Source organism: Callionymus lyra, chromosome 9, assembly GCF_982586985.1.
Source record: "Callionymus lyra chromosome 9, fCalLyr1.hap1.1, whole genome shotgun sequence".
Classification (NCBI taxonomy): Eukaryota; Metazoa; Chordata; class Actinopteri; order Syngnathiformes; family Callionymidae; genus Callionymus; species Callionymus lyra.
In genome coordinates this window covers 14,062,114-14,090,001 of record NC_141826.1, presented here as the reverse complement: position 1 = coordinate 14,090,001, position 27,888 = coordinate 14,062,114, and the positions used below count along the sequence as shown (strand labels likewise).

The 27,888-nt window shown below is 34.0% G+C and overlaps 4 protein-coding genes across 4 annotated transcripts; all 4 read left to right on the top strand.

Annotated features, from left to right (window-relative positions):
- Nucleotides 1-264: 264 nt before the first annotated feature.
- Nucleotides 265-6,708, top strand: LOC148071913 (uncharacterized). Its single transcript, XM_087798613.1, has 12 exons — nt 265-313; nt 693-1,010; nt 1,311-1,652; nt 1,712-1,834; nt 2,718-2,767; nt 2,835-2,957; nt 4,393-4,456; nt 4,595-4,894; nt 5,044-5,379; nt 5,444-5,548; nt 6,334-6,383; nt 6,451-6,708. Exons 1-12 carry the CDS (start codon nt 271-273, stop codon nt 6,574-6,576), a joined length of 1,980 nt encoding a protein of 659 aa, XP_087654739.1. The 5' UTR covers nt 265-270; the 3' UTR covers nt 6,577-6,708.
- Nucleotides 6,709-12,221: 5,513 nt separating this feature from the next.
- Nucleotides 12,222-16,792, top strand: LOC148071912 (uncharacterized). Its single transcript, XM_087799456.1, has 6 exons — nt 12,222-12,288; nt 14,267-14,358; nt 14,664-15,005; nt 15,064-15,189; nt 16,075-16,124; nt 16,192-16,792. The coding sequence occupies exons 2-6, from the start codon at nt 14,322-14,324 to the stop codon at nt 16,315-16,317; spliced, it is 681 nt and encodes a 226-aa protein (XP_087655582.1). The 5' UTR covers nt 12,222-12,288; nt 14,267-14,321; the 3' UTR covers nt 16,318-16,792.
- Nucleotides 13,603-27,703, top strand: LOC148071910 (uncharacterized). Its single transcript, XM_087799457.1, has 5 exons — nt 13,603-13,649; nt 25,975-26,298; nt 26,358-26,468; nt 26,707-26,744; nt 26,809-27,703. Exons 1-5 carry the CDS (start codon nt 13,607-13,609, stop codon nt 26,956-26,958), a joined length of 666 nt encoding a protein of 221 aa, XP_087655583.1. The 5' UTR covers nt 13,603-13,606; the 3' UTR covers nt 26,959-27,703.
- LOC148071911 (uncharacterized) lies at nt 19,752-23,902 on the top strand. Its single transcript, XM_087799651.1, has 5 exons — nt 19,752-19,799; nt 19,932-20,219; nt 20,370-20,693; nt 22,834-22,861; nt 23,845-23,902. Exons 1-5 carry the CDS (start codon nt 19,757-19,759, stop codon nt 23,900-23,902), a joined length of 741 nt encoding a protein of 246 aa, XP_087655777.1. The 5' UTR covers nt 19,752-19,756.
- Nucleotides 27,704-27,888: the final 185 nt, after the last annotated feature.

Genomic DNA, 27,888 nt, shown 5'->3' with positions numbered 1-27,888 from the left:
CAAAAGATTCCTGCAGCTGCTTTTGGTCGAGAAAGTTAAAAATGTAAGAAAAACACAGAGAGAAGAGATCGTAAACTAAAGAGACACATTTTGAACATGTAAACTTCTTCTGGGGTGAAAAAAACAAGCTGATTATTTTCATTGGTCGAACTGAGAAGAAAAAAATGACGACCGACCAATGATTCTTTTGTTCCCACCCACTTGTGTCGCAACATAAACGCTTCAGTTTGTAGGTTTTGTATCTGAAACTTGGCTGGACTTGTTGTGAAGATGTTTTACGTTTATTTTCTCTTCGTCTTTGTCTCGACTGGAGGTAAGAATGATCAGCTTTATGAACTTTCTATTTATCTATTTTAACACTTGATTTACTTGTAATAACATTAACTTGTGATTTTATATAGATATATATTTCTTCATTTGTTTTGCCTTTTATTTTAAATTCTGTAAGAAATAATTTAATTCAGAGTTTCTTTAGTCTTTAAAAATGTATCTGAATAACAAACTGATTTTTCTGCTCATCTGGTACAAATTTAACCATATAATGTTGTGTATTTGACCTTTACACCCTAGACATACTTATCAGCAAAGCTTTTTACACTTTGGTGTAAAATAAAAATTAACTGTAAAGTTTAAAGAAAAATGTTCCAATATTTTAATTCACAAACCACAACTAATTGTTTAATCTGTTCCAGGATGTGATCAAAACTTTCCGTCAAGCACCGTACTTGTTGGACAGGATGTGACTTTCAAATGCAACATTGGGAGCCGATTCGGGAACTTACAGTGGACCAGATTAACTTCTGACAACCTGCTGGAAGTTTTAGTCTCTTCGAATCCCTATGGAAATCAAATAGTAAACAAGACTTCTCGATTCACTACAAAACGTGACTTGAAACATTTTGATCTGAGTTTTACCAGAGCAGAGTTGGAAGACACTGGATTTTACTTCTGCAGTGAAGTTGTGAGCGGAAAGATGACATTTATAAATAAAACTTTTCTGCATGTTGAAGGTACGCTAACACTTTTTTTTTATTTGACATAAACCTAAAAAAATATGTGGTTAAAACATTTTTTTTGCATTTTGTTTGTTTGTTTATTTCCATTTCCATTCATTTACATCTGACTCTTTGAGTTAAGTGATAACATTCCATGATGATATGCTATTAGTTGTCTAAAATTCCATAGATTCTGTGCACCTTCTCTTGTATCATTTGTATGTTTATATTTAATTTTTGAGCAATTAAAGCTTTTATCTGCTTTTTGTCCAATATGTTCATGAATCATCTCTAAATATTTGGACTTCTTCACAGACAGAGATGCTGATGTAACTGATGTGGTTCACACTGATCTGCTGCATTCAGGAACCTCCGGTAATCTTCAATGTTCACTCCTCACAAAGAAGAAAAACTCATGTTCTGGAAAAGAATCAGTTTACTGGTTCAAATCTGGAGCAGACAAAGCACCACGTTTTCTCTTGGCTCGTGACATTGGAGGAGATGAATGTGAAGAAAACTCTACGATTCAAACGAGGAAATGTTTCTACAACTTGTCCAGAGACGTGAGCTCCTCTCACCATGAGACCCTCTACTGCGCCGTGGTCTCATGTGGACACATTTTCTTTGGAAATGGATCGAACAACGAAAATGCTCAAGGTACTTCAACCAAATATTTTTCGTCATTGAATTTTACATTTACATTTATTTTCCAACAGGAAATAATAGCAGTGACTTCATGAGTAAACTGGTGATTGTGTTTGGTGCTGGTCTCGCCATTTGTCTGCTCATTATTCTTCTACTGGTTTACATTATCTGGAAACTAAAGCGAGATTTAAACGGTAAGAACTTTTTTTTACATTCACAGATCAATAAATGATGCGAAAAAAGTAATAACTCATCTATTTTATGATTAGAAATTAGTTTTGAGATTTAAAAAAGTTATTTGATGGTTTAATTTTGTATTTTCTTCATTTCTTCAGATTTTTTCTGTGTAGAGATGTTAAAGGAAGGACGACTGTTGGATCTTTCTTTTTATTATATGATATGTCATGATCATTCAGTCATTTGCACGGAATTTGTTTCATCATTTATAGATATTTTTTTACAGTTCATAAGACACCTTCAATTATGTAGCTTCCGAATGATGCAATAGTTAATTTCTATTGTGTTTTTTTGTTTCCTCACTTCATGAGAACTGCAAAAATCAAGCCGTCGGTTTCCTGCCACAATCGTTCTTTTTTTTCTTTCACCTCTACTTCCTCACTTCAGATGAATGCACTTGGTTTTTGACACAAAGACAAAATAGAAAAGAGGAGTTGTGTGAAATGTTCCTTTTGTGGTATTTAACTAGTCCATAGGTAAATGATTAAAAGTATTTTTAATTTTATTTTTTACATACGTCTTCCTGGTTAAAAAAATAAATAAATATAAGAAACATTTTAATAATTTGTTTTTTTGCAGGATTGTATTCATGATATTGTATGACTGTCATTAAATTACATTAAATATTATTTAAATATTGATTTTTGATGTTGTTTTATTTGGCATAATATTATATATATTCACCACTACAGTTTATCTCATCAATGCTGTCAATAGAAGAATAGAAAATCAAACCAGAGACAGGAAGTACAAGTGAAAGTTCAGAGAAGTTTTGAAACTATTTTGGTTGGAGGTTCAATGAAACACGTTCATCTGCGTAATATTTTCTTTCCTCTATAGAATCTTCACGTTTTCAACCAACATCCACCACTGATGACGGGGACCAACAGGTAGAAACCAGACGTCACTAAACTTCTCTATTGATCCATCAGTATTAATATGTTTCTCATTTTCCAGCAGGACAATTATGAATCATTGGTTTACGCTGTACCGAGTTACACCAAGAGGAGAAGCGGAAGAAAGGAAAAACGTGTGGATCTACAGGAAAACGTGATCTATTCTGGGGTCAATGTGAAGAAATAGATTTGTCATCATGATGCTCCTGCTGGACCTCAGATGAGCCTGGACTTGGAAACACCAGAGAGATGCTTCACAGGAGGACAAGAGGCCAAAAGATTAGCCTGACCTGCTCAGATCTTCAAGGATTGATACGTCACAACCTCAACCTCTACTCAGTGACTACATCAATCCATAGAAAGAACTGTACGGATGGACTAGGAGGAGGATCAGGAACATTGGAAGCCTCATGGACAACACCTCTTACAGGAGCAGAATCTTGGCCAAAAAAATTGTTGAGGAGAACACATGATCAGTAAGATCTACTCTGGGATAACATCAGAAGAAGTTAGACATTATTGAATATCCATCATCAACCAAACTTCCACCAGAAGCCACGACACCAGAGAAATGCTAAGGAGAAACTATTTATTCAATGCTATGGATGGACTTTTTTGGAAATGTAACATGTGACTTCAGAATCATACATACATGGTGTCCTTATTTTATTTTAATGAGAAGTTAAATCTGAAAGAGTTCATCAACATTCAAGTTTTTTTATTTACGTGAATGTGTTAATGTAAATTTTAATAAAAAAAAAAAAAAAAGATGTTTTCATTACCATTCACCCCGTAAATTATCATTACCATTCATACACTGTAACATTTAGTATTTTACAGATTTTTTTGGATGCTTTCAAACTAATGATTGTATCTCTTGTATAACATGAAGCTTGTTCAATGTAATAATAAAAGATCAATTGTTACTTATTTTTAATCATTTTTAATTTGTGGATGAAAAAAAAAAATATTACTTTCGTTTAAATCTTGCTTTAGTTTCCAGATCATGTAAATCAGTAGAAGAATAATGAGCAGACAAATGGCGAGACCAGCACCAAACACAATCTCCAGTTTACTTCTGAAGTCACTGATATTATTTCCTGTTGGAAAATACATTTACAAGTGAATTCAACAATGCAAAATATTTGGTTAAAATACCTTGACTGTCTTTGATGTTGGATCCATTTCCAACGAAAATGTGTCCACATGAGACCACGGCGCAGTAGAGGGTCTCATGGTGAGAGGATCTCACTTCTCTGGACAAGTTGTAGAAACATTTCCTCGACTGAATCAAAACACACAACATTTATACTAGAAGTCGAGTTAAAATAGGTTTAAGTCAAGACTTTTGATGAATCTAGTCTTAGTGATTGAAAGGCATAATTTAAAAGAACTTTTATAAAAACTTAAATCATTATTTTGTTCTGCAGTTGATGTTAAAAGTTATAACATCTGCCGTCTGAGTCCACAAGACTTTCAACAAAGACTTCTTCCATTCGCTGAACTCAAAATCAAAGAGTCGAAGATCGTCCAATGAAATCAGAGAACTTACTTCCTCCCTCCTCTTGTGTTTCTACTTTAAAGTGTCGCGCCGAGAGTCTTGACCTCAAACTGTCGCGTTTGCTGAAGCTGTCGTGGAGATGCTGTCGTTCTACTATCTGGCTGCTCTGCTCTGGATTGGAGGTGAAATAGATTTACTTTACTTCACCATAGTTACAAGTCCTTTCGGGAAAATTATCTTCTGCTTTTATAAATCCTTCCATATTACTTTCCTGTTTGGATTCTAACTTAACATTAAATTATCTCATCTTTGTCTTTCAGGGTGTGAAAATGTTTTTTTGAGATCCGTTCAAGTCGGACAAGATGTGAGTCTTCACTGCAGAACGAGCAAATACGGGACAACGAGATGGATTCGATTTTTTACAGACAAGTTTCCCGAAATGTTATCTAAGACAAATCACTCTGAACATAGTGTTTCAAATGCAGGGAAACACGATCAATTAGTGACATTTGATCTGGATTTACATGGAATACGTTTGAATGACACAGGATTTTACTTCTGCCTAAAAGCTTGGCATTCTGATTTTAAGATTCTGACTGCAACTCTTTTGCAAGTTGAAGGTAAGGTGACCTCCTTATTTATTACATGTTTACTATTTATACTGTATGTGTACATTGTATTGTACTGTATATTATTCACTGAACCAGTATCAAATGAAGATACATTTAAGATTTCTAAATACCATTTTTACTTTATTCATTCATGACAGAAATAAAACCTGCGATCACTGATATCCAAGAGACTTCACCTGATGTCCAACGACCTCTTTTCAATCTACAATGTTCAGTTTCTTCTGGTTCAAAGAGTAACTCATGTACAGAGAGAGTTTACTGGTTCAAAACCAGAACTGAAGAGTCACCGAGCTTACTGGTCGCACGTCAAACCAGGCCTGATGATTGCACCTCGAATTCTACGTCTGGATTGAGGGAATGCGTCTACAGTTTGTCCAGAGAAGAGAACTTTGTTGATGATGAGACGCTTCACTGTGCTGTGGTCTCATGTGGACACATTTTCTTTGGACACGGAACCAAAAACAAAACTAACGGTATACATTTAATACTAGGACATGCATTTTTTATTCATCTTATCAGACATTTCCCCTTTTCCAGAAGATCAAGTTTACTCGTGGAAAACTGAAATAGTGTTGAGCTCTGCTCTCACCATCAGTCTGGGAGTTAACGTTCTACTGATGTACATCATCAGGAAACACAACGGTAAGAAAGATCTTTGAGCTAACACTGTGTAGCATTGTGCCAAGATTATTTGCTTGATCTCTTCTTGACATTAGGACTGTTCCTAAAATAAATTAAAAAATACAAATATAAAAAACAGCATTTTTTTTTTATCATCTAGCCACATTCTATACTTTATTTCTAAAGGCTGGTACTTTTGCCGTCTTTGTCTTGTCCTGGTCCGAACAGTCTACAGTCGGTCGCTATTTTTTTTGATCTAAAGATAACAAAGTAGTCGTGAACATTTGTCAAGCTGAAATAAAATAATAAAGATTATATTTTATAAGTTGAACAAAGCATGAAGCTAATAGTATTTAAATGTTGATCTTGACTTGGACTGTCTTGCCCTGACACTCTCTGAACTTAAGTTTCTTGACCTCAACTTTGTTGTTTTAATTATGATGGTCAGTCCATTCTCAGTGTCATTTGAATATTGTATATATATATATATATATATATATATATATATATATATATATATATATATATATATCTTTCTGACAAGTGAAACTTTAAATTGTGATGTTGTGTGATGCTATCTTTCATCAGTTCCTAACAGTCTGAACACACCAGATAACTTCCTGCCACAATCACTCAATCTCTTATCTCTTTGCTTCTGTTTCCTTCTCTTTGGTGTTAACCTCTGATTTGATTGTGGGAGAACTTACTAGTGTTTCTACTGTATGACAGGAAATAACCGTTTTTCTAAAGTGTGGGAGTGAAAATCTCACTGTTTCCTGTTTAACAGTTGTTTTGTTCCAATCTAGCAGCTAACAGTTTCCAACCAGCAGAGACTGATGAACAACAGCACCAGCAGGTAGATATATAAAGGGATATTTATACATCTAAACATCACTTTCTAAAGATCATTTCTTAAATTGCAGCAGGTAAACAATGAGCATTTGGTTTATGCTGCACCGAGATTCACCAAGAGGAAAAGTGGAAGGAAGGAAAGATGTACAAATATGGAGGAAAACATGATATATTCTGGTGTTCGAGGGATGGAATAGAGCCTGTATCTTCAACTATGGACCAGTGGATTCTGGTTCACATTCAGAAACTATTATTGCTATTGTTGTAAAAAAAAAAAAAAACAGGATTTTTTTGTGGTGATATTAGTCAATAAGTAAATAGACAAAATACAAGAATGAAGAAATTAGATGATACAATTAGTGTCAGCTTGTCAAAAAAAAAAAAATCTGATGCACTAAATTATCATCACAATATATAAATTAATATATATTAAGCTTGAAGAAAAACTTCCTGTACATGTTTGTGTCATGTTGAATTCCAGGTTTTCAGTGTTCAGTGTTCAGTGTTAAAACAGTGTTTTTATTAACAGTATGAATAAAATCCTTTGTAATAGATGTCTCTTTTCATGGAAATCTCTCAAGACGTAAAAATGTGAATATTTAATTTAATACCTTTATATTTATTTCATTCTTCACAGGACTTGGGTGAACGTAAGGTCTGTCTATCCAGCTGAAGAAAGAGTCGAGCCAGAAGGCTTTTTATTTACTATTTCTATTCTTACCAATGGTCATCAACCAAAAGAACTAACATGATGGATCTGAGAAGTTGAAATGAGGCCTGCTCTAGAGATCAGTGAGAGGCTCGTCCATTAGAATGAAGCTCAAGATCTTTGAGGTGGACTCTAGACGAACATATTTTACATGTGATGAATATTAATTATACCAGCTTATACTGGTAAATATTACAGATTCTGCTGATAAACAAGATTATTTTGATGCTCCAGTAATGTTTCTCTGTGTATTGCTGCTGCTCGAGGCGTCATCAGCACCTCGGACAGCTCCTTGTACGCACCAAGAAGGCGCCAAAAATTGACCTCAACTTGCAACCTAAACTTTCAAGCACCTGGGATGTGTGGTTAACCACCTCCAGAGAGGTCACAGGTCAAAATCAGAGAAATAAGGAGGTGAAGAAACTTTGTCATGAGCATCTGGACAAAAAGAAAATGCCCCAAATGACAGACAACAGAGAAAAAGGGGAAAGAGAGTCACCTGCTCTGACAAAAGGAAACACACATTTTGCTGCTTCATTATGGTTACAATTTCTTGGAATTTTTTCTAATGTAACATTTGGTCAAATTTGGACATTCATGGAGACAGTTATTGCAACACTGTTTATTTTAAGATTGTGAAGGTCATTCACTCTTGTCACACACTTACTTTTTAGCAACTACTTTTTTTAATTACTTTTTTCCAAGTACCTTAAAACTTTCTAAGTACCTCAAAAGTTAAACTTTGGAATCAGAATTTAACTTAATTAAAGATGAAATTAAGTAGTTTTCTATTTTAAAACAGTTTGAGATCCAGCAGAATAACTTGTTGTTCACAGTTGAATGGAAAGTTTCTTGTTGTTGTGGTCGTCAAACGCTCTTCCTGTCTATTGCTGCACAAGCTTTAGAAAAGTTGACTTTTTTTCATCTCTGCGTGTCAAGTAACCACACGAGAGCTACACAAACATATAACACCTCTGCAGGCTTCATCCTGCACGAACATGCTCCGTTGAGACAGGTCCATTTTTCAAGATGTTTAATAACTTTTTAATGTTTTACAATACTGCATTTAGTTTTAGATGCTTTAATGTAAAATCTGAAATATATAATCCAGAATCAATATTCTGATAAATATTTTATAAAACTGAAAACTATTTACAATGAAAAAATAAAATGTTCTTTTCTTTTTAATTTTCCGAGCATATCTTAGCGTTCTTAATGTGATATTTTAGGATTACTTATGGCATTTGGTAGATAAGGATCTAACTAGGTTAGCATTAGAGTTACTATAGCTTAGCATTAGATTCAGAATAGACTAGCATTAGATTAATGTATCTTAAAACATAGCATTAGATAGATATAGTTCATATTTATCCAAAATATGTCATTTAAGAAGAAGCTAGCTTCAAATTTTTGTGTGAATACATTTGAAAGAATTGTGTTTTATCACATAGGAGTCATAAGACAGGAAGCCCATCAAGCCTCAGAGAGAAGAAGAAGACAGGAAGTCAGAGGCCATCGCTTGACAGGTTTTAACGTTGCACTCTAGACCACAGAGAGAGAAAACTTTCCATTGAGCAGTCGGAGGATGAATCGAAGCTGATGTGGGAGGTTCTTTCTCTGAGAGTGAGTGTTACTTTACGATAAAGAGACATAATCTAAGCAAAACAAAATGAATCCAAACTCATTTTATTTAGGTCTATTATTAACTTGTAGTACATTTGTGTGATCAGGAATTAGATTATGTAAGATTTACTTTATTAAATGAATAGTAGATAAACTTTTGTTGCAGTAGTCATTAGAAGTGTACCATTAAACTTAAATGTTCCACCCATTCATCCTTCCATATATTCATCCACCCAATTGTCCATCCACCCATTCATCTGTCCATCTATCCACCTCTATCTCTTTTTTTAATTGAAGTCTTCCTCTCCAAGATGCAGTAAGTCCCTCATCATGATGTGGTTTTGAAGTAATTGATTTATAGACTTATTTCCTGTCTAAAAATCGGAGTCCATTATGATGTAATCATGGCTTCACTCCTCCTCCAGCCAGCTGTAATTATGCACTGCTTTGTTTATACAATGAGTGTCTTGGAGTTGGAGACTTCATACTAATGAGTAAAATAGAGGTCCAAGATATATTTAAGAAAAACTTAAATCAACATATTAGTTGACCTAGTTGAACTCAATTAAAATCGGAGACTGGTGAGAGATTCTTGTGAACTGCAAATAAAATAAAATAAACATTTTCTAAAATGTTTTTTTTTTTTTAATCCTGAAGAAAATACAAAAAATAAAGTTGTTTTAATTGCCTATATATTGATTGTCTAAAGCGTACTTCCTGTGTAATATGTTTTCAGAACTCAAATTCCTCTATTGACATTTTTTATTTTCAAATAAGTGGCTACTGACAAATGCCTTGTTAAGTTCCCCCCTTGTTAAGTATCTGCTCTTTCATTGTAACATAGAATTTATTTTTATTTTTATCTTAAACCTGGTTGGACTTGTGTTGAAGATAATATTCATTTATTTTCAAACCATCTTTGTCTAGATTAAGTTCAGGTTCAAACATATAAAGTGGTTTTAATCACATATTTAATGTTATTATGTCAAATGTCAACTTTATTTTAATGCATTTTTTTAGACGTCAATTTCCTCTAAAAAGATGAAATATTCACTGAGAATAATGCGGGTAAATCTTCAAACCACAAAAGATTCCTGCAGCTGCTTTTGGTTGAGAAAGTTAAAAATGTAAGAAAAACACGGAGAGAAGAGATCGTAAACTAAAGAGACACATTTTGAACATGTAAACTTCTTCTGGGGTGAAAAAAACAAGCTGATTATTTTCATTGGTCGAACTGAGAAGAAAAAAATGACGACCGACCAATGATTCTTTTGTTCCCACCCACTTGTGTCGCAACATAAATGCTTCGGTTTGTAGGTTTTGTATCTGAAACTTGGCTGGACTTGTGGTGAAGATGTTTTATATTTATTTTCTCTTCGTCTTTGTCTCGACTGGAGGTAAGAATTATCAGCTTTATGAACTTTCTATTTATCTATTTGAACACTTGATTTACTTGTAATAACATTAATTTGTGATTGTATATATATATGTATATATTTCTTCATTTGTTTCGACTTTTATTTTAAATTCAGTAAGAAATAATTTAATTCAGAGTTTATTTAGTCTTTAAAAATTGATCTGAATAACAAACAGATTTGTCTGATTATCTGGTACACATTTAACCATATAATGTTGTGTATTTCACCTTTACACCGTAGAAATACTGATCAGCAAAGGTTTTTACACTTTGGTGTGGAACAAAAATTATTAAATACATTCTCAAGAAAAATGTTCAAATATTTGAGTTCACAAACAACAACTACATGTTTAATCTGTTCCAGGATGTGATCAAAACTTTTCGTCAAGCACCGTACTTGTTGGACAGGATGTGACTTTAGAACAACATTGTGAAGAGTTATGGGAACTTACAGTGGACCAGATTAACTTCTGACAACCTGCTGGAAGTTTTGGTCTCTGTGGATCCCTTTGGATTACAATTACAAACCAAGTCTCCTCGATTCACTGCAAAACGTGACTTGAAACATTTTGATCTGAATCTTACCAGAGCAGAGTCGGAAGACACTGGATTTTACTTCTGCAGCGAAGTTTTAATCTCAAAGATGACATTTATGAATGCAACTTTTCTGCATGTTAAAGGTACATTAACACTTTCTTTTTTTTCATTTGACATACACATAAAACATTATGCGGTTAAAACATTTTTTTATCAACTTGTTTATTTGTTTATTTCCATTTCCATTCATTTAGATTTGACTTCTTTGAGTTAAGTGATAACATTCCATGATAATATCATATCAGTTATTTTAATGTCCATAGATTCTGTGCATCTTCTCTTGCATCGTTTGTATGTTAATATTTAATTTTTTAACATTTAAACATGTTGACTGCTTTTTGTCTAATATTTTCATGAATCATCTCTAAATATTTGGACTTCTTCACAGACAGAGATGCTGATGTAACTGATGTGGTTCAGACTGATCTGCTGCATTCAGGAACCTCCGGTAATCTTCAATGTTCACTCCTCACAGAGAAGAAAAACTCATGTTCTGGAAAAGAATCAGTTTACTGGTTCAAATCTGGAGCAGACAAAGCACCACGTTTTCTCTTGGCTCGTGACATTGGAGGTGATGAATGTGAAGAAAAATCTACGATTCAATCGAGGAAATGTTTCTACAACTTGTCCAGAGACGTGAGCTCCTCTCACCATGAGACCCTCTACTGCGCCGTGGTCTCATGTGGACACATTTTCGTTGGAAATGCATCCAAACTCAAAGAGGCTCAAGGTAAAGGACCAGTTACTTTTGCATTAAGACTATTCTTAATAATGTATTTTGTTCCTCCAGATATCTCTACCGATGATTTTCTGATGACAACTAGGTCAGCAGCTGTTGTCTCCATAGGTCCATTTTTTTCATCTCTGCGTGTCAAGTAACCACACGAGAGCTGAACAAACATATAAACCCTCTGCAGACTTCATCCTGCACGAACATGTACAGGATGACTTTTCCATTTTTCAAGATGTTTTATAACTTTTTAACGTCTAACAACATTTCATTAAAAGTAATTTTAAAAGCCTAAATGTAACATTAAAATAAATAATCTGGAATCAATATTCTGATAAATATTTTATAAAACTGAAAACGATTTACAATGAAACATACAATTTTCATTTCTTTTCACTTTTCTTAGCATATCTTAGCGTTCTTAATATGGTATTTTAGGATTATATATAGCATATGGTAGATCAGGATCTAACTAGGTTAGCATTAGAGTTACTATAACTTAGCATTAGATTCAGAATAGACTAGCATTAGATTAATGTATCTTAAAACATAGCATTAGATAGATATAGTTCATATTTATCCAAAATGTGTCATTTAAGAAGAAGCTAGCTTCAAATTTTTGTGTGAATACATTTGAAAGAATTGTGTTTTCTCACACTAGGAGTCATAAAACAGGAAGCCCATCAAGCCTCAGAGAGAAGAAGAAGACAGGAAGTCAGAGGCCATCGCTTGACAGGTTTTAACGTTGCACTCTAGACCACAGAGAGAGAAGACTTTCCATTGAGCAGTCGGAGGATGAATCGAAGCTGATGTGGGAGGTTCTTTCTCTGAGAGTGAGTGTTACTTTACGATAAAGAGACATAATCTAAGCAAAACAAAATGAATCCAAACTCATTTTATTTAGGTCTATTATTAACTTGTAGTACATTTGTGTGATCAGGAATTAGATTATGTAAGATATACTTTATTAAATGAATAGTAGATGAACTTTTGTTGCAGTAGTCATTAGAAGTGTACCATTAAACTTAAATGTTCCACCCATTCATCCTTCCATATATTCATCCACCCAATTGTCCATCCACCCATTCATCTGTCCATCTATCCACCTCTATCTCTTTTTTTAATTGAAGTCTTCCTCTCCAAGATGCAGTAAGTCCCTCATCATGATGTGGTTTTGAAGTAATTGATTTATAGACTTATTTCCTGTCTAAAAATCTGAGTCCATTATGATGTAATCATGGCTTCACTCCTCCTCCAGCCAGCTGTAATTATGCCCTGCTTTGTTTATACAATGAGTGTCTTGGAGTTGGAGACTTCATACTAATGAGTAAAATAGAGGTCCAAGATATATTTAAGAAAAACTTAAATTAACACATTAGTTGACCTAGTTGAACTCAATAAAAATCGGAGACTGGTGAGAGATTCTTGTGAACTGCAAATAAAATAAAATAAACATTTTCTAAAATGTTTTTTTTTTTTAATCCTGAAGAAAATACAAAAAATAAAGTTGTTATAATTGCCTATATATTGATTGTCTAAAGCGTACTTCCTGTGTAATATGTTTTCAGAACTCAAATTCCTCTATTGACATTTTTTATTTTCAAATAAGTGGCTACTGACAAATACCTTGTTAAGTTCCCCCCTTGTTAAGTATCTGCTCTTTCATTGTAACAAAGAATCTATTTTTATTTTTATCTTAAACCTGGTTGGACTTGTGTTGAAGATAATATTCATTTATTTTCAAACCATCTTTGTCTAGATTAAGTTCAGGTTCAAACAAATAAAGTGGTTTTAATCACATATTTAATGTTATTATGTCAACTGTCAACTTTATTTCAATGCATGTTTTAAGACGTCAATTTCCTCTAAATCTTCAAACCACAAAAGATTCCTGCAGCTGCTTTTGGTTGAGAAAGTTAAAAATGTAAGAAAAACACGGAGAGAAGAGATCGTAAACTAAAGAGACACATTTTGAACATGTAACCTTCTTCTGGGGTGAAAAAAACAAGCTGATTATTTTCATTGGTCGAACTGAGAAGAAAAAAATGACGACCGACCAATGATTCTTTTGTTCCCACCCACTTGTGTTGCAACATAAATGCTTCGGTTTGTAGGTTTTGTATCTGAAACTTGGCTGGACTTGTGGTGAAGATGTTTTATATTTATTTTCTCTTCGTCTTTGTCTCGACTGGAGGTAAGAATTATCAGCTTTATGAACTTTCTATTTATCTATTTTAACACTTGATTTACTTGTAATAACATTAACTTGTGATTGTATATATATATATATATATATATATTTCTTCATTTGTTTCGACTTTTATTTTAAATTCAGTAAGAAATCCTTTTAATTCAGAGTTTATTTAGACTTTAAAAATTGATCTTAATAACAAACAGATTTGTCTGATTATCTGGTACACATTTAACCATATAATGTTGTGTATTTCACCTTTACACCGTAGAAATACTGATCAGCAAAGGTTTTTACACTTTGGTGTAGAACAAAAATTATTAAATACATTCTCAAGAAAAATGTTCAAATATTTGAATTCACAAACAACAACTACATGTTTAAACTGTTCCAGGATGTGATCAAAACTTTTCGTCAAGCACCGTACTTGCTGGACAGAATGTGACTTTAGAATGCAACATTGTGAAGAGTCGTGGGAACTTACAGTGGACCAGATTAACTTCTGACAACCTGCTGGAAGTTTTGGTCTCTTTTGATCCCAATGGATTACAATTACAAACCAGGTCTACTCGATTCACTGCAAAACATGACTCGAAACATTTTGATCTGAATCTTACCAGAGCAGAGACGGAAGACACTGGATTTTACTTCTGCAGTGAAGTTGTGAGCGGAAAGATGACATTTATAAATACAACTTTTCTGCATGTTAAAGGTACATTAACACTTTTTTTGTATTATTTGACATAAACATAAAACATTATGTGGTTTAAACATTTTTTTTAGCAATTTTATTGTTTGTTTATTTCCATTTCCATTCATTTAGATCTGACTTGTTTGAGTTAAGTGATAACATTCCATGATAATATCGTATACGTTTTTTTAATGTCCATAGATTTTGTGCATCTTCTCTTGCATCGTTTGTATGTTAATATTTTATATTTTAGCATTTAAACATGTTGACTGCTTTTTGTCTAATATTTTCATGAATCATCTCTAAATATTTGGACTTCTTCACAGACAGAGATGCTGATGTAACTGATGTGGTTCAGACTGATCTGCTGCATTCAGGAACCTCCAGTAATCTTCAATGTTCACTCCTCACAAAGAAGAAAAAGTCATGTTCTGGAAAAGAATCAGTTTACTGGTTCAAATCTGGAGCAGACAAGGCACCACGTTTTCTCTTGGCTGGTGACATTGGAGGTGATGAATGTGAAGAAAACTCTACGATTCAAACGAGGAAATGTTTCTACAACTTGTCCAGAGACGTGAGCTCCTCTCACCATGAGACCCTCTACTGCGCCGTGGTCTCATGTGGACACATTTTCTTTGGAAATGCATCCAACATCAAAGCCGTTCAAGGTATTACAACCATGTATTTTACGTTGTTGAATTCATATTTACATTTGTTTCCCAACAGAAAAAACAGACCCTTGTGACTTCATGAGTAAACTGGAGATTGTGTTTGGTGCTGGTCTCTCCATTTGTCTGCTCATTATTCTTCTACTGGTTTACATCATCTGGAAACTAAAGCAATATTCAAACAGTAAGAACTTTTTTTTTCCACACACAGATTAAGAATGATGCAAAATAAGTAATAGCTGATATATTTTATGATTAGAAATTCGTTTTGGGATTTAAAAAAGTTAATTGATGGTTTTATTTTATTTTATTTTATTCGTTTCTTGTGATGTTTTCTGTGCAGAGATGTTAAAGGAAGGACTGTTGATCTTTCTTATTATTAATGTAGATAATTTAATCAGGTGCACAGAACTTTTCTTCTTTCTTGTTTCATCATTTATAGATATTTTTTCCAGTTTATAAGACACCTTCAATTAAGTAGCTTCCGAATGATGCAATAGTTTGAATTTCTATTGTGTTTTTTTGTTTCCTCACTTCATGAGAACTGCAAAGATCAAGCTGTGGGTTTCCTGCAACATTTTTTTTTTTTCTTTCACCTCTACTTCCTCACTTCAGATGAATGCACTTGGTTTTTGACACAAAGACAATATAGAAAAGAGGAGTTGTGTGAAATGTTCCTGTTGTGGTATTTAACTAGTCCATCAGTAAATGATTTAAAAATTATTATTCTTTTGTATTTTACATACGTCTTCCTGGTTAAAAAATGTTATAAATATTAGAAACATTTTAATTATTTGTTTTTTTTGCATGATTGTTTTCATGATATTTTATGACCGTCATTAAAGTACATAAAATATTATTTAAATATTGATTTTTGATATTGTTTTATTTGTCATAATATTATATACATTCACCACTATGGTTGATCTCATCAATGCTGTCAAGAGAAGAAAATAAATCAAACCAGAGACAGGAAGTAGAAGTGAAAGTTCAGAGAAGTTTTGACACTATTTTGGTTGGAGGTTCAATGAAACACATTCATCTGCTTAATATTATCTTTCCTCTATAGAATCTTCACGTCTTCAACCAACATCCACCACTGATGACGGGGACCAGCAGGTAGAAACCAGACGTCACTGAACTTCTCTATTTATCCATCAGTACTAATATGTTTCTCGTTTTCCAGCAGGACAATTCTGAATCATTGGTTTACGCTGTACCGAGTTACACCAAGAGGAGAAGCGGAAGAAAGGAAAAACGTGTGGATCTACAGGAAAACGTGATCTATTCTGGGGTCAATGTGAAGAAATAGATTTGTCATCATGATGCTCCTGCTGGATGTCAGATGAGCCTGGATGTGGAAACACCAGAGAGATCCTTCACAAGAGAACAAGAGGCCAAAGGAGGAGTATGACCTGCTCAGATCTTCATAATTGATACGTCACAACCTCATTCTCTACTCAGGAACTACATCAATTTATAGAACATTGAAAGCCTCATGGACAACACCTCTTACAGGAGCAGAATCATGGCCAAAAACATGTTGAGGAGAACACATGATCAGTCAGATCTACTCTGGGAAAACATCAGAAGAAGTTAGACATTATTGAATATCCATCATCAACCAAATTTCCACCAGAAGCCACGACACCAGAGCAATGCTAAGGAGAAACGATTTATTCAATGCTATGGATGGACTTTCTTGGAAATGTGATTTCAGAATCATACGTACATGGTTTCCTTATTTTATTTGAGTGACAAGTTAAAACTGAAATTGTTCATCAACACTCATGTTTTGTAATTACATTAATGTGAATAAATTCAATTTTAATAAAAAATAAATTAAAAATCAAGTTTTCATTATCATTCACCTGGTAAATTATCATTACCATTCGTACACCGTCACATTAAGTATTTTACAGATTTTTTTATTTTTGGATGCTTTCTCACTAGTGATTGTATCTTTTGTACAACATGAAGCTTCTTCAAATTAATTTGACAAATTGTTACATGATTATGAACCACTGAGCCGCAAATGCTGAAGCAAACTCTTATCTCTTTCCTGTCTAATGAGTTCTGCGCATTCGTTTGATCCAAGGAAGAGTAACATTTTAGAATTAAATGAATGAGTACAAAAGTAGGTCGTACAAGACCTCAAATATAACAGTTTAACAAAGAAATGCAAATTATTCAGAAATACCATAGGTTCCGAGCTCGGTCCAGTCTCTGTCAGACATCCTGGTTCACCCACCAGATCCTTCCAGAGAGTGGCAGCTAATCTTTAGGTCGTCCTTTCTTTTAAAGACCTCAAGACACTCCCAAAATAAGTAAAGTAAGTAAATCTGACTCCATTATGAACAACAGATGTTGTTTGACCTAATCAATGACCTAAACAAAGAATCTTCAGACTTCCTTCACACTTGTTATCTCAAACCAGGTCTGTAGACCATAAATTCTGTGCCTTGACATTTTAAGAGTCGTAAACAAACAAGGACAGCATTTCCACATGGCTCCATCCTTCTTTTACCAATACATATGTCCTTCACAGTCAGCACTTTTGACACAGAGTTGCGCCAAGTTCCATACAAGTTAAGGAATAGATGCCCAGAGCCCCTGAACCCTGAACCTTTAAACCCCAAACCGTTTGAACCCTGCTGCCTGGAAAAGGCAGCTGTCATCAGACAGAATACAAGAAGATGTTTAAGATCTGAATAAGAGATAACATTATCAATGTTTAACAATTAAATGCACAAGAAAGAGGACATACATTCAACCCATCAATGAATACACATATAGGGAAGTAATTTGGAATATGTCTTCAATGCCCAGGAATTGATTTATTATTTTGGCAAAAAAATCAAATGTTTATCAAATGTCATATTATTACGTTTTCTTTTTAATTCTGAATATCATGAAGACAGGTTATGTTTTTTATTTTTTTTAGCTAATTTATCTTTCTTTTATTTAATGATTATGTGTTTGATTTCCAACTTCACATCTTTGGTGATTTTGTATAGAGATTAAAACACTTTTCTTTCCAACTGTTCTAACTTGTTGGACGGGATGTGACTTTCAAATGCAACATTGAGAACAGACACGGAGACTTACAGTGGACCAGATCAACTTCCGACAACCCACGAAAAGTTCTAGTCTCTGTGGACCCCTATTGATGACCAACAATAACCAAGACTCCTCGATTCACTGGAAAACGTGACTCAGATCATTTTGATCTGCATCTTAAAAGAGCAGAGTGTGGAGACACTGGAGGAACAGAGTGTGGAGACACTGGATTTGTATCAATACAACGTTTCTGCATGTTAAAGGTAAAAGTATCTTCTCCACCTTTATTGATAGATGATCAAAATATGAATTAAAAGGAATATTTTTTAATTGAGTAAATCTGAGAAAAAAAAAATAAAAAAATTCAGCAACTAAAATGTATAACTGTGTTTTATCCAGTTTTTAAATCTTCGAAAAACTTTATTTCACAGACAGAGATTTTGAAAATCTGGAGCAGACAAAGCACCAAGTTTTCTCTTGGCTCGTGACATTGGAGGTGATGAATGTGAAGAAAACTCTACGACACTCATTTGCATGAAGACTATGCTTAATAATGTATTTTTTTCCCGAGGATATCTCTATGGATTATTTTCTGATGAGAACTAGGTCAGCAGCTGTTGTCTCCATAGGTCTCAGAGTTATAGTTCTACTGATTTACCTCCTCACGATACTTGATGAATGTGTTGGTGAGTAAATAATTAAATAAGAAAAATAGGAAGTGAAAGTATCAGAATTAATCAGACTTTATATTTTACTTTATCTGCCGATATTTTTTACCATCCACTGAAGAACAACACGTGCAGCAGGTGGATATTTAGGAAGAAAAAAAAAGAAAGATCTAAAAGTTAATCTTCCTTTAACATCTCTACACAGACAACATCAGAATAAACCAAGAAAAGAAAAGGAAAATCAAACCATCAATTACATTTTTTAAATCCAAAAACTACTTTCTAATCAAATAATAGATCAATTGTTACTTATTTTTAATCATTTCTAATTTGTGGATGAAAAAAAAAAGATTCTTACCGTTTTAATCTTGCTTTAGTTTCCAGATGATGTAAATCAGTAGAAGAATAATGAGCAGACAAATAATGAAACCAGCACAAAACACAATCTCCAGTTTACTTCTGAAGTCACTGCTATTTTTTTTACTGTTGGAAAATACATTTACAAGTGAATTCAAAAATGTAAAATATTTGGTTAAAATACCTTGACTATTTTCGATGTTGGATCCATTTCCAACGAAAATGTGTCCACATGAGACCACGGCGCAGTCGAGGGTCTCATGGTGAGAGGATCTCACGTCTCTGGACAAGGTGTAGAAACATTTCCTCGTCTGAATCAAAACACACACCATTTATACTAAAAGTCGAGTTAAAATAGGTTTAAGTCAAGACTTTTGATGAATCTAGTCTTAGTGATTGAAAGGCATCATTTAAAATAACTTTTTTAAAAACTTAAATCATAATTTTTTTCTTCAGTTGATGTTAAAAGTTATAAAATCTGCCGTCTGAGTCCACAAGACTTTCAACAAAAACGTCTTCTATTCGCTGAACTCAAAATCAAAGAGTCGAAGATCGTCCAATGAAATCAGAGAACTTACTTCCTCCCTCCTCTTGTGTTTCTACTTTAAAGTGTCGCGCCGAGAGTCTTGACCTCAAACTGTCGCATTTGCTGAAGCTGTCGTGGAGATGCTGTCGTTCTTCTATCTGGCTGCTCTGCTCTGGATTGGAGGTGAAATAGATTTACTTTACTTTACAATAGTTACAAGTTATTTTCAGGAAAATTATCTTCTGCTTTTATAAATCCTTCCATATTACTTTGGATTCTAACTTCACATTCAATTATCTCTTCTTTGTCTTCCAGGGTGTGAAAATGTTTTTCTGAGATCCGTTCAAGTCGGACAAGATGTGAGTCTTCACTGCAGAACTCGGAGCAAATACGGGACAACGAGATGGATTCGATTTTTTACAGACAAGTTTCCCGAAATGTTATCTAAGAGAAATCCCTCAAGTGCAGGGAAACAGGATCAATTAGTGACATTTGTTCTGGATTTACATGGAATACGTTTGAATGACACAGGATTTTACTTCTGCCTAAAAGCTTGGCATTCTGATTTTAAGATTCTGAACGCAACTCTTTTGCAAGTTGAAGGTAAGGTGACCTCCTTATTGATTACATGTTTACTATTTATACTGTATGTGTACATTTTATTATACTGTATATTATTCACTGAACTAGTATCAAAATGAAGGTAAATTTAAGATTTCTAAATACTATTTTTATTTTCTTCATTCATGACAGAAATAAAACCTGAGATCACTGATATCCAAGAGACTTCAAATGATGTCCAACGACCTTTTTTCAATCTACAATGTTCAGTTTCTTCTGGTTCAAATAGTAACTCATGTAAAGAGAGAGTTTACTGGTTCAAAACCAGAACTGAACAGTCACCGAGCTTACTGGTTGCACGTCAAACCAGGCCTGATGATTGCACCTCGAATTCTACGTCTGGATTGAGGGAATGCATCTACAGTTTGTCCAGAGACAAGAACTTTGCTGATGATGAGACGCTTCACTGTGCTGTGGTCTCATGTAGACACATTTTCTTTGGACACGGAACCAAAACTAACGGTATACTTTAAATACTAGGACATGCATTTTTTATTCATCTTATCAGACATTTCCCCTTTTCCAGAAGATCAAGTTTACTCGTGGAAAACTGAAATAGTGTTGAGCTCTGCTCTCACCATCAGTCTGGGAGTTAACGTTCTACTGATGTACATCGTCAGGAAACACAACGGTAAGAAAGATCGTACACTGTGTAGCATTGTGTCAGGATTATTTGCTTGATCTCTTCTTGACGTTAGGACTGTTCCTAAAATAAATTAAAAAATACAAATATAAAAAACAACATTTTTTTTGATCATCTAGCCACATTCTATACTTTATTTCTAAAGGCTGGTACTTTTTGCCGTCTTTGTCTTGTCCTTGTCCGAACAGTCTACAGTCGGTCGCTATTTTTTTTGATGTAAAGATAACAAAGTAGTCGTGAACATTTGTCAAGCTGAAATAAAATAATAAAGATTATATTTTATAAGTTGAACAGAGCATGAAGCTAATAGTATTTAAATGTTGATCTTGACTTGGACTGTCTTGCCCTGACACTCTCTGAACTTAAGTTTCTTGACCTCAACTTTGTTGTTTTAATTATGATGGTCAGTCCATTCTCAGTGTCATTTGAATTTTCAGAATATACATATATATATATATAGATATATATGTATATATATATCTTTCTGACAAGTGAAACTTTAAATTGTGATGTTGTGTGATGCTATCTTTCATCAGTTCCTAACAGTCTGAACACACCAGATAACTTCCTGCCACAACCACTCGATCTCTTATCTCTTTTGCTTCTGTTTCCTTCTCTTTGGTGTTAACCTTTGATTTGATTGTGAGAAAACGTACTAGTGTTTCTACTGTATGGGAGGATAATAACCATGTATATAAAGTGTGGGAGTTAAAATCTCACTGTTTCCTGTTTAACAGTTGTTTTGTTCCAATCCAGCAGCTAACAGTTTCCAACCAGCAGCGACTGATGAACAACAGCACCAGCAGGTAGATATATTAAGGGATATTTATACATCCAAACATCACTTTTTAAAGATAATTTCTTATATCGCAGCAGGTAAACAATGAATATTTGGTTTATGCTGCACCGACATTCACCAAGAGGAAAAGTGGAAGGAAGGAAAGATGCACCAATATGGAGGAAAACGTGATATATTCTGGTATTCGAGGGATGGAATAGAGCCTGTATCTTCAACTATGGACCAGTGGATTCTGGTTCACATTCAGAAACTATTATTGCTAGTGTTGTAAAGAAAACATAGGATTATTTTGTGGTGATATTAGTCAATAAGTAAGTAGACAAAATACAAGAATGAAATAAGATTATACAATTAGTGTGAGGTTGAAATAAAAAAATCTGATGCACTTAATTATCATCACAATATATAAATAATATATATTAAGCTTGAAGTAAAAATCCAACTTCCTGTACATGTTTGTGTCATGTTGAATTCCAAGTTTTCAGTGTTCAGTGCTAAAAGTGTGTTTTTATTAATAGTATGAATACAATCCTTTGTAATAGATGTCTCTTTTCATTGAAATATCTCAAGAAGTAAAAATGTGAATATTTAATTTAATACCTTTATATTTATTTCATGCTTCACAGGACTTGGGTGAACGTAAGGTCTGTCTATCAAGGTGAAGAAAGAGTCGAGCCAGAAGGGTTTTTATTTACTATTTCTATTCTTACCAATGATCATCAACCAAAAGAACTAACATGATGGATCTGAGAAGGTGAAATGAGGCCTGCTCTAGAGATCAGTGAGAGGCTCATCCATTAGAATGAAGCTCAAGATCTTTGAGGTGGACTCTAGACGAACATATTTTACATGTGATGAATATTAATTATACCCGCTGATACTGGTAAATATGACAGTTTCTGTATACTTTTGATGCTCCAGTAATGTTTCTCTGTGTATTGCTGCTGCTCAAGGTGTCTTCAGCACCTCGGACAGCTCCTTATACGCACCAAGAAGGCGCCAAAAATTGACTTCACTTGCAACCTAAACTTTCAAGCACCTGGGATGTGTGGTTAACCACCTCCAGAGAGGTCACAGGTCAAAATCAGAGAGATAAGAAGAAACTTTGTCATGAGCATCTGGACTAAAAGAAAATGCCGCAAATTACAGACAACAGAGAAAAAAGGGAAAGAGAGTCACCTGGTCTAACACACACAAAAAGAAACACACATTTTGCTGCTTCATTTTGGTTAAATTTTCTTGGAATTATTTCTAATCTAACATTTGGAGAAATATGGACATTCATGGAGGAAGTTATTGCAACACTGTTTATTTTAAGATTGTGAAGCTCAATTACTCTTGTCACACACTCCACAAAAAATATACTTAAATTACCCACAAAATATTTTTTTTTAGCAATTACTTTTGTTAATTACTTTTTTCCAAGCACCTTAAAAGTGCCTAAAAACGTTCCACTTTGGAATCAGAATTGAACTTAATTAAAGATAAAATGAAGTAGTTTTCTATTTTAAAACAGTTTCAGATCCAGCAGAAGAACTTGTTGTTCACAGTTGAATGGAAAGTTTCTTGTTGTTGAGGTCGTCAAACACTCTTCCTGTCTATTGCTGCACAAGGTTTAGAAAAGTTGACTTTTTTTCATCCCTGCATGTCAAGTAACCACACGAGAGCTGCACAAACATATAAACCCTCTGCAGACTTCATCCTGCACGATCATGCTCTGTTGAGACAGGTCCATTTTTCAAGATGTTTAATAACGTTTTATTATACTGCAGTTTTCAAAGCTTTAATGTAACATTAAAGTATATAATCCAAAATCAATATTCTGATAAATATTTTATAAAACTGAAAACGATTTACAATGATATATACAATTTTCATTTATTTTCACTTTCCTTAGCATATGTTAGCGTTCTTAATATGGTATTTTAGGATTATATATGGCATATGGTGGATCAGGATCTAACTAGGTTAGCATTAGAGTAACTATAGCTCAGCATTAAATTTAGAATAGACTAGCATTAGATTCATGTATCTTATAACATAGCATTAGATAGATATAGTTCATATTTATCCAAACTATGTAATTTAGGAAGAAGCTAGCTTTAAATTTTTGTGTAAATACATTTGAAAGAATTGGGTTTTCTCACATAGGAGTCATAAGACAGGAAGCCCATCAAGCCTCAGAGAGAAGAAGAAGACAGGAAGTCAGAGGCCATCGCTTGACAGGTTTTAACGTTGCACTCTAGACCACAGAGAGAGAGAAGACCTTCTGTTTAGCAGTTAGAGGCTGATGTGGGAGGTTCTTTCTCTGAGAGTGAGTGTTACTTGACGATAAACACATTTTATTTAGGTCTATGATTAACTTGTAGTCCATTTGTGTGATCAGGAATTAGATTAGATAAGATTGACTTTATTAAATGAATAGTACTTAGACATTTGTTGCAGTAGTCAATAAAAGTGTACCATTAAACTTAAATGCTCCACCTATTCACCCATGCATTCATCCGTCCATCTATCCACCTGTCATGCCACCCACAAAACAGGTGAGGTTTAAAGTGTTTTTTAAAATTTAAGAGTCTTGGTACTTGCAGTATGACGGATGGAAGTTCTAGAAAAATGTTAATAAATCATGCCAGCTGTGGTCCTTATCCCTCATAGAACATAACGGATCAAAAAAAATTTCATCTTTACTAAATCAGCATTTCAGTTCATGTAAAACTATAAGGTAGAACACATTTTCTTAGTACATATCAAGTTGTTTTTTTCTTTGAACATGTGAAAAAATACGAAAAAAAGAAAAAAAGGTTTCACCATCTATAACTGTGGCAAGGAAGGAGGAACTTTTCATTAGCCACAGAGGAGGTGTCGGACCAATAGCGTCTCTGACTCCTCTTGATCCCTCCCAGACTGACTTGAATGTCTATTTAATAGCGTCCGATGAAGTCAGTTCACTTGTTAGTGTCGAATGTTTTGGATTAACCGTCAAAATGCTTTTCGTCCTTTATATGTCTCTATCTTTTTTCTGCCTGGCACGTAAGTAAATTCTACAATTGATAGACGTATATAAATACTCTTTTGGAGCGAGTACTAGTCATTAAATGTTGTGTTTGTGATTTTAAGTCGTAATTTTAAGTTTACTTTATATGTGAATTTCACATTGTTAGTATTTGTCTTACAAGAGGTTTAGTCATAATGACTTTATAATGAAGTGCCTCGAGTAGCAAACCTTTAGATTATAGTTGTGTTATTATTGTGACATTTTCCATTAGCTTATAAGTGTGGAGTGTGAATGATCATGACACTGTCTAGATTCACCAGATTATTATTACATGTGTATATGATTTTATAACACAATTAATTACGCACAAAATTGTGTATGAGATATGAGCGGTAGATTTCTGAGAAGTGAAGGTGCTTTTTGCAATCACCTGGAGGAATATTATATGTTTCAATTAAATAATAATATAATTACGAACGATACATTTTACAAATTGACGTCATGAGAGAGAGGTAACTTATCATATGTTGTGAAAGACAGTGTGTGAGAGTTTTTGTGTAAAACTTTAGGACGGCCGTGTACCATTCATCATCATCATCGGATTCCGGGAAAAAAACATAGTCTTGACACATTAAGTATAGTATAATTGTATCATTTCAATGGTTAAAAATTTGCTTACATGATTTGGAATGATACGATAATTCTGTGTGAGAATTTCCTTGTTAAATGTTTGTTTTTTTTTGCCAATACAAGAAAGTGTAGGATTTAGATTTAAACTCACATGGAGACTTGAATTATTTAACACAACACGTCAGCTAACAGTTTTTATTCATTTATAACAAGTGTAGTGATTTTAAACTTTACCTTCTATTGCATTTTTTTATGTTCCAGGATCTACAGGCACCAACTTGATACGAGTGAATGACGGGGAAAGTTTAAAACTACCTTGCAAATGCACTTCTCCTACTGTTTCGAGAAAGGTTACATATTTTTGGATAAGATCTGTTGGTAACAAAGTTCCTGAGGTTTTAGCAGGAACTTTCCCAGATTGTTTACCAAACAAGCCAAACAACATTCGCTTCAATGCCACATGCGATGAAAAAAAAGAAACATTTATTCTGCACCTCAGCAGAGTGGAGGCGAGTGACTCTGGATTGTACTACTGTGTGGAAATAGGTCATCTAACGATTAAATATCTGAACAGCACCTTTGTAGGAGTCAACGGTAAATTAACTCTGTTATGACAAAAAAAAATTCAGAAGATCTTCAACAATATTTAATTTACCTTTTTTTGCAGGACCTGAAACTGATATCCAGACTGACATCTCCTTCAATGGCTCCGGACGCCTTCAGTGTTCAGTCTTCTCTGGTCCTGAGAGTCCAGGATGTTCGGAAGAGCCGACAGTCCACTGGTTCACATCCAGACAGGGTCAAGCGAGCGTCCTACACACACATAAACACAGAGGTGATGAGTGTGTGAAGGAGTCTAGAACAGCTCAGCAGAAATGTGTCTACAACCTCGTCGGCAGCATCGCCTCGTCTGATTCTGAGACTCACTACTGCGCTGTGGTCGCATGTGGACAAGTCCTGTTTGGGAATGGGACCAAATTGGACACTGAAGGTTTGAAATGTTTAAAATATCATAAAAGAACAACATGGTTTACTCACATCTTTTCACAGTGAATCCATGTCCAAGTGTTCAGTTTGTGCTGGTTGGTGTTCTCGCTGTGACCCTCGGAGTGACTGCAGTGATGATCTACATCATCTGGAAACAGAAATGTCAACTCAAAGGTAAGAATCAGCTGCTTTGTTCATTGTCATTGTTTATGTCTGTAAGTAGATTTGCTCTCAGTGAGTCTTTTTTTTTTTAAATAGTATATATTAATATTTTTTACCAAAATGCCATATTTTACCAAAATAATCTTCCAAAGATAATAATAGGAAAAAAATACAATTAAATAAAGAAAATAATATTTATATAACAAAACTGAATATAAAAATATGGTTAACATAAACTGGTGTTTTCCAGCTTTCCAGACAACACCAACTGGTGACCAAAATCTGCAGGTAAATATCTCCAAATCATCACTTTAGACTCTGAGATATATCTTGAAGTATCATTTGTTTTCAGGGAAATAACCATTTGGTTTATGCCACGCCAACCTTCAGCAAGATGAGAGAAGAGAGAAGGAACACGGCGACGAACGTTGTCGAGGATGTCATCTACTCTGATGCTAAAGTTCATAAATACCACAGAAATAGAAAAGAAAGAACAACATAGAGATTTGATAATCACAAAAATGTTTTGTCACATCCTTCTTCAGTCTTTCAGTGAGTCAAGTTATGGTGAGTTAAAGTTCAACTCATGTCAAAACCTGACTTTCATGACTTGAAGTCTTCCACTCTAAGATGCAGTAAGTCCCTCATCATGATGTGGTTTAAAGTTATTAACTTTCAAAGTGTCTTGGAGTTGGAGACTTCTGGGATTGATGACACTGCATGACAAACCTTGATGTTTGACCAATCAAGGCTTAGTGGGCGTGGTTATGGTAAACAAAATGTCTTCTTTAGAAAAACCAAGTGTTTTTAGTGGGCGGCGCGTAAGATAATTTGCTAATGTATATGTATATGTCAATGAAAAGAGAGTTTTGTACAAACATACTGATGAGTACAATAGAGTCCAAGATCAATTTAAGGCACACTTAAATTTACAACATTAGTTGACCTAGTTGAAGCTCAATAAATAAGAGACGCTGGTGAGGGATTGTTGTGAACTGCAAATTAAATCAAATAAACATATCTTTTGAACTCCTGAAGAAAAAACAAAAAATAAAATTGTTTTAAACACCTATATTTTGAGTGTCTAAAGCCTACTTCCTTCAAGCATTAGTTTCTATTGACTTTTTTTTTTTTTTTTTTTAAAGTGGCAACTGAAAAATACCTTGTTAAGTTCCCCCCTATCTGCTCTTTCATTGTAACATAGAATTTTAATAAATTACATTTTGTTTATCTTAAACACAACTGGACTTGTGTTGAAGATGTTATTCATTTATTTTCTCACAATCTTTGTCGAGATTAAGTTCAGGTTCAAACAAATAAATTGGTTTTAATCACATATTTAATATTATTATGTAAATTGTCGACTTTCTACATTTCAATGCATGTTTTTGGACATCAATTTCTTCTAAAAAGATGAAATATTCACTGAGCA